This window comes from Macrobrachium nipponense, chromosome 6 (genome assembly GCF_015104395.2).
Source record: "Macrobrachium nipponense isolate FS-2020 chromosome 6, ASM1510439v2, whole genome shotgun sequence".
Taxonomy (NCBI): Eukaryota; Metazoa; Arthropoda; class Malacostraca; order Decapoda; family Palaemonidae; genus Macrobrachium; species Macrobrachium nipponense.
The window spans coordinates 69236115-69243614 of record NC_061108.1 but is presented as its reverse complement, the minus strand read 5'-3'; the positions used below and the strand labels follow the sequence as shown (position 1 = coordinate 69243614).

The window sequence follows — 7500 nt, the reverse complement described above, 5'->3', positions numbered from 1 at the left end:
GTATTTAAAATTTTTATAAGTGTTTTTATTTTTATACCAGTATATTTGCATTTGATTATATTTATGTTAGGTAGAAACATAGAGTGGTAATTGATTTGCTTTCCTTCAATTTACTTGAAGTGACTTAGAACCAGGGAAGTACTTAGACTTCTGAAATCAGGGAAATACTTAGACTTTTAAAGTTGTTGATGGAGTGATGCTCTTTGATTAATTTAATTACTTACAAGATTACTTCACACCTGTTTTGATGAACTTAGTCTGATTTTCTGCAATACTGGTAAGTGTTAAGGGATCACTGTTGCCTTTAGAGTATTCAGTCGTTTAATACGTGTATGAGGGTTCAGGTGTCTGGCTTTGGTAAGGTAATAATTTATGAATAGTAACCAGATACTTGGCACTTCGTAACAATATATATATATATATATATATATATATATATATATATATATATATATATATATATATATATATATATATATATATATATATATATATTGTTTCACCCCTCCATATTTCCTAAACTACACAAACTGGGAACTCTTACCTGTTGCCAACGGTGTCCTGTCTGCAACATGTCACGAGGCTTATTAAGACTGCGTAAATATAGAAAATATACTATTTATTTCCCAAAGCAATTGGTTATAGCATAGAACAAAATGATTAACAAGTCATAAACGCATAAACACCCAAATCTACCCATAAAGAAACCAGTAAGATAACATTCTACCCTCCTGACTAAGGTTTCACTCCCAAACTCAAAATGTCACTAAGTCTCCTATTAGTCAGGTTAGAGAATCCTGTTTCTAATCAACCATGGAATTGGACCCATCTGTAATAAAGATAGTAGGTATAGAAACATATCCCCCACATCACTCTTTTTCAAAGTATTCACGTAAAGAGAGTATTTCACACCTCTCTCTTTTCAAAAGGTAACAGTTTTTTCTAAGTTTTTTATAGAATGTGTCCTACCTTTACGATGGGCGTTTTCTCCCGACACTCGGAGTAACCACTTGATCTATTATCGTTCATCTCAAAGAATGCGTCTTCCACAAGTACCCCGAACTAGTAGGCCTGTAACACACGTACAAACGAACGTACATGCCTCACGATCGGGCGAATGATCTCCAAGTCAAGTTGCTTGTTCAGCAAATACCTTTTCTCCAAGTGAACTTGTACTGCACCACCTCTTGTCTCTAAGCGAGGAGAGCTATGTGACTTCACTATCATTACATGACACTTTAAACATATTATTAGCCATTCCCCCTCTTTTCATCTACAATATATATATATATATATATTATATATATATATATATATATATATATATATATATATATATTATATATATCTGTTTGTGTGGTTTATGTTTTGTGAATTGAGGAAACCTAGATTGATGGCAGATGCAGAAGAAACAGGTTAAGATGCATATATTTTTAAGAGCTTTCTAGTTACTGAATAATTTACAGAACACCTTTCTCAAATTTCGCACACTGACACTGGGAGAGTCCTTTTTAGATGTATCCCATCTCCCTCCCCAAAGTTTGTGTTCAATTTCATATTCCTCAGCATCGGTTATATGGTCAAGTATATAATTTTCATATATATTCAGTATAGGAACCAATCCTGGATGGTACGACTTAAATAACTTGACATCAATGAGCACAATGACCTGGCAACGCTGTGATAATTAGCAAATCTATTATGAAACTGAGCAATGAAGGAATACAAAAAAGAAAAATTAATGGCTTTCTTATATTCCTCTACACTACTATATGGGGATTAGATCTGTATCGCTGACTAATAGCTACTCTGGGCATTTTAACTTCAATATTTAAGGCATATTCGAAACATTTTCGGAAGCCTGTGTCATTAGCTCACATTTCAGTAACATTCTGCACTGCAACTCTGATCTGGGTTGAGCACCCAAGCATATCAGTTTTTGCTAATTGCAATTGTTGAGAGGGGGGTTTAGTTTCAGTAAGAACTGCTTCTTGTAAGCAGAGATACAACAAATTTAAAAGCTCATTTTCTGAGTTCCATGTTGTTATTTTCTCAAGCGTTTCGGATGATCCTGCCTTATTTCCTCTTGCAGAAATATCCCAATTATAACAGCAGCGCCTGCAAGTATTGTTCATTGCCTCACCCAATGTAAATACAAGATTACAAGACAAATTGATTAAAGAAATCTCTGAATTTTAAGTACACAAGAAAGAAAGAAGAGTGCTACTTGCCTTGCAGAAAGACGTAGCTTTAGCCCTATTACAGGCCTCCGACTACTCAGAAACCCTTGGGATTACTAAAGCAGCAAAGATACTGAGGAAGCATATTCTGGATCATTAGTCAAGATTTGACGGCACCTCTGGTGAAGGATATATCAATGATGCCATCTTTCAAAGTCTGCTCCAGTTCACTAGTATGGTCGAACATGGAGATGACATAAGGTTTGGCTCATCAAAGTCAAACCTGGCTATTGCTCAGCTCCTGCAGTACAACTGCTTCTCAAAACAGAAGGAAGGAGCAAGTGTACATCAACACTCAAATTATAGGAAAACTTTTTCACTGTTCGTGGGCATGGCTCGCTATACGAAAACCAGGAAGAGAAACTTGGTAGAAATGCTTCATGAGGATAGCATGAGTATATCCTATGACAGGGTGCTAGAGATATCAGCCCAACTGGGAGATTCCACTGTGACCAAGTACGTAGAAGAGGTTGTAGTCTGTCCACCTGTATTGAAAAAGGGAGTGTTTACCACAGCAGTCATGGACAACATCATAACACTTAGGCAACTACGGCTACTACCTTTTTCATGGGACCAACATTTCGTTATTCCAGCACCCTGCCAAAGACAACTGGGGGAAAAGCGTCACCCAGTAGAGTTTGGGCCACAGAGGGTAAAATCTGTACCTGAGCTATCTGATTCCTTCACAAATATTGGACAGCCAACTTTCCCATTGCAATGAGCTGTGAACAGCTTACAAAATATGGCTTCAAGTCTGGTTGCCATGGCAGGTCCAAATGCTACAGGCTTGGGCTTCCATGCACAGCTTTTGTAGTTGTAAATGTGACGTAATGTTTCAGATACATCTGAATGAGAATTTTGTTACACTAAAGGGTGACACCATGCATCTTTTTAATCTTGCATTCATTTCAGGCTTAAAAAAAGCCATTGAGACAATGCTAGAAACAGATTCCCTGGCCTCATAGGTATAGATAAGAATTTCATGTCTATCTTTCTTAGTTGCAGAGTTATCAAACAAAAAGTTTCATGGCGGCTATTTTGTACGCCATCTTTATCACAATGGAAAATATAGTAGTAGGAGCTCTGGTGATATCTTCAATTAACTCTTCTACCCAGGAAGACATTATCTGAATAATGATTGATTTATTTATTTCAACAATGATTTACTCAAAGTGTCATCAAAATAACTAGCGGTCATACTGAAATTTTTTGTGGACGCCCAGATTTTTTAAAAATAGTTAATATGAGCACTTGTGCCAAATTTCATGCTCTTATCACACCCTGAAGTGTTTTCTACTTATCTGCTGCACTAGTATAGTATACTTGTATACCTATTTACACACACACACACACACACACACACACACACACACACAGCGAAATGTCAATACTCATTGACTCATTCTTAATGTTGTTGAATCTTAGATGAAGCATCTGAGCAGTAGGTCTTCTACAACACTGGCTGCTTTATACACATGCGCAGAAAACCATCTGCCTAGAGTCAACCCCCCATACACACAGACTACAAAATTCATTTCTATCTTGCATACATACTCGTCCTTCCAAGACGTTGAGGCTCTTCCTTTCCAACACCCAGTTCCATCCATCTATCTTACAATTTCTATCATCTCCAAAATAATTCCACCTACTGTTACTCTCGCCCTTCAAATTCTACTCAGGCCCCCACCTAACATTTGAATAAACAATCCCTTTAGACATTAAATATCGACGAAGACATAATGCGCCTCGTCTTCGACCCACATTTCTTCCAAAAAAATTATTTCCGCCTGCATTCTGTAACGCAGACTTTGTTGCTGTCACAACAACTGTTGGCTGATGTCAACAACAAAAATTCTGTACCATACATTTCGATACCCTCAGTATGGCGTCTCTACTGATTCTGGCATAAACTTTTTGTAGTTCAATGAATGCCACTTGAAGTTTTTCCCGCTTACTTTCACACTTCTAACATATCTATTACATAACAAGAATTTCAACACAAACATACATGCACACACACACACACACACACACACATATATATATATAATAAATACACCCCGAAAAGGCTCACAAAGGTCGTATGCTTGCGCAGTTCGATGACGTTTGCCTGAGTCGTTTCAGGAACATTGTGAAAAGTAGGCAGAAGCAATCTTCCTTGGATCGTTATTTTTTAAAGAGGCCTTCAGCATTAGCAGGAGTAAGCAAAAAGGAAGAACCAAGTGAATAAAAAAACAGAAAAGTTTGAAAGCAAAAAGGAAAAACCAAGTGATGAAAAAAAGAAAGTTGAAAGCAAAAAGGAAGAACCAAGTGATAAACAGAACGTTGAAAGTGGTGATGAAGTTGAAATTCTGTATAAAAGAAAAAAAAAGCCTACGTAAAAGTAAAAAAAAAAAAAAAAATAAGTTAAAAATCAAAAAAAGAAAAAAAAATTTATTTTTAGTTTTTTGTAAAGTTAAGTGTTACAGTTTTGTTAATGTGTTTCGTAAAATTTCCTTAAATTTTTATGTGTTTTCGTAAAGTTAAGTGTACGTACGTACGTACGTTATCTGCCATTTGTCCTCCTCCTCTGCCGTCACTTTCGGAGATAGCCTCACTCGAAAGGTAAGCTTCCACATTTTATGTACAGTATATTTCTTGTTACCATGTACACTAATATACACTTTATTTACAGGTTATTTTGCATTTTGTTATTAATTTAGGTATTGAATGGTCCAAATTGTTGTAGTATTTCATTGTTTATAGGTCAATTTAGCTTTATTATGAAATTTACTGGGGTATTTTTGGAGGGCTTGGAACGGATTAGCCATTTTACATGTAAAATGTGGTCCAAGATACGAAAACCTCGTGATACGAAGGGCGCTTCGGAACAGATTAATTTCGTATCTCGAGGTACTACTGTATATTAATTCCAAGGTAGACCGAATTAGATATTAAAGCTCGATATATGTATATGAATCACGGTAATGTGATATGACTTATATAATGGCTACGTGCAGACAAAAGCACTACAACGCTACCGAGGACGAGGGGGTTTGATGCAGTCTCCAAAACTATGAATACCTGAGTGCAACCAGTATTTGAGGTGGGAAGCGGCATAAACTTATATCCTCTTGCGGTGGCGAGGTGGGTTTAGGCTTCACTGTCGTCCTGGATTTAAAGGTGGCGATGGTTCGTGCCCATCAGCCGGCAAATCTATTATCGCCTAGAAAATTCCCCTTCAGTTAAACATATATGAAAATATATGTTTAACCAATCATTAGTGCTTCAAGTACGACCAGCTATTTCATGTCAAGTATGACCAGCTGTTTCATGCCAAGTACGAACAGCTATTTCTTGCCAAGTACGACCAGCTATTTCATGCTAAGCACGAACAGCTATTTCATACCAGGTATTTCATGCCATATTACGAAAGCCTAGAGACAGTATTCTCCTAGTTCTACCGATTCACAGAGAGCATAAGGGTCGGGAAACTGTTAATTGCACAGTTGCAGAATCCTCACCAGAGGTTGCATTAGTAAACTAAATAGCAGCAAGCTATGTGTAGCTACTATATGGGAGAAGAAGACGGACATACGTACTTAGAAACAACTTTCTGAAATATGTACAGCATAACGATCATAGGTATTTCGAATAAAAATGTATATTGTACAAACATACACTTAAATTCAATGTGTGCGTGTACATGCGGTGCAGGAATATTGGCCTGTTGTGAAAATACAAACAGACGATTTGAAATGGTTTACGCCTAAAAGTCAGTTTAGCAAAACGTTTGTTACCCTCCAGTAGGTAACAAACTGCTGAAAATATTGGGAGGAGGCATACGTCTAAATCGCAAGAATCAATAGTCATAGGACGCCAAAAAATATTTGTATCAAGTAGTGTGAATCTGCAGCAGCTGAAAGGCTTTCAAGTGTTCTGCACTTCAGTAAATATCATAAGCCAAATCACACTGACCTACGTTCATAATTATTAGCTTTTATAGACCGAAAGAAAATTCGAAATAATAACCAAAGAGTTACTACGTATGTTATACAATTTTATAACAAATGAGATGGCGTACAAGAAAATGAGATGACGTTCTTGATGTTTAACTTAACACCACTGCAAAGGTTTCCAATACATCTGGTATTTGTTAAACAACAACAAAAAATAAAAACATCTCTCACTTTTTGGGAGAGAAACGTATCCCAGAAATTATGTGGATACAGAGAGAGAGAGAAAGAGAGAGAGAGATTTTCATAAGTTGTATTCTTCAGTGGTTCCCTAAAGGAAAAGGAGGACGAAGACTCTTCCTTAAGCGCACAATGTCCTGCCAGGTCATAAAAGGGGATCCTCTTCTCATGGCGCCTAATGTCCTCTCCGCTCCCCCTACAACCTCCTCCCACTTCGGACACCGCCATCCTGAAAGGACAACTTTCTCCGTCGCCGTCACCCACAAAAGAAAACGATCTTACTGCTCGTTGACAGCAGTTCAAGTCACACGCAGTCATTCTCATTAGAATTTCTTCTTAATGAAAGGAATGTTAGGAGATGGCCGCCTGAGCTATTTAGACGGCAATTGGCGAGAGGAAAGTACTTTCACGACCGATCATCCATTGGAAGGAAGGGAAAGGCAATCTCCCTCTGTTATTGGATAATTGACCCCAGAGAAATTTCTTCACTTCTAGGACAGATACAATAACATTTTTTATCTTCATTTCCATCTGCATTTGTGCTCTTCTTCACTCACACGGGGCGAGAGGCCATTGTGCACGGATCCTATGCGAGGTCATGTACTGATCAGCATGACGACATTCGAGCAAACAGTCAAGAAGAGGAGAGAGAGAGAGAGAGAGAGAGAGAGAGAGAGAGAGAGAGAGAACTAAAAGAGAAAAGGAAAGACGTGAACGGGAAGAAAAGAAAGGGGATGATGCATCATGGAGGAGGTCTACTATGGGGGCGGGGCGGGGGGGGGGGGTGTTGCTCAAGAAGATAGGTTGGACCAGTGCCAGGAAGAAAATATGCTGCATTCCTAATGAGCGCACATAATCACTCACTCGATCAAATATGATACGAACATTTGAAAACATTCCATTCGGTCACCGGAAACTGTAGGCCTTATCCACGACACAAAATCTTGCCAATAACTGAACCGCAAGACACAAATTTCGATGCCCAAAAAATGGGCAGGAGGATCCCATCCTCAGAACCCTCCGCCCAGTCCAAGATGGCGGAGAAAGGATGCTATAAAAGGCGAGGAATGACTGCCGCTCTCATC

At 38.1% G+C, this 7500-nt stretch overlaps 1 protein-coding gene across 1 annotated transcript in view; it reads left to right on the top strand.

Moving 5' to 3' along the window:
• The first annotated feature begins 7449 nt into the window (after nucleotides 1-7449).
• LOC135216552 (mucin-19-like) overlaps nucleotides 7450-7500 on the top strand; it is a 37779-nt gene continuing 37728 nt past the window's right edge. The window contains exon 1 of the mRNA XM_064251927.1: nucleotides 7450-7500. This exon is cut by the window's right edge and continues 78 nt beyond it. Within this exon, the coding sequence (XP_064107997.1) occupies nucleotides 7450-7500 (51 nt within the window).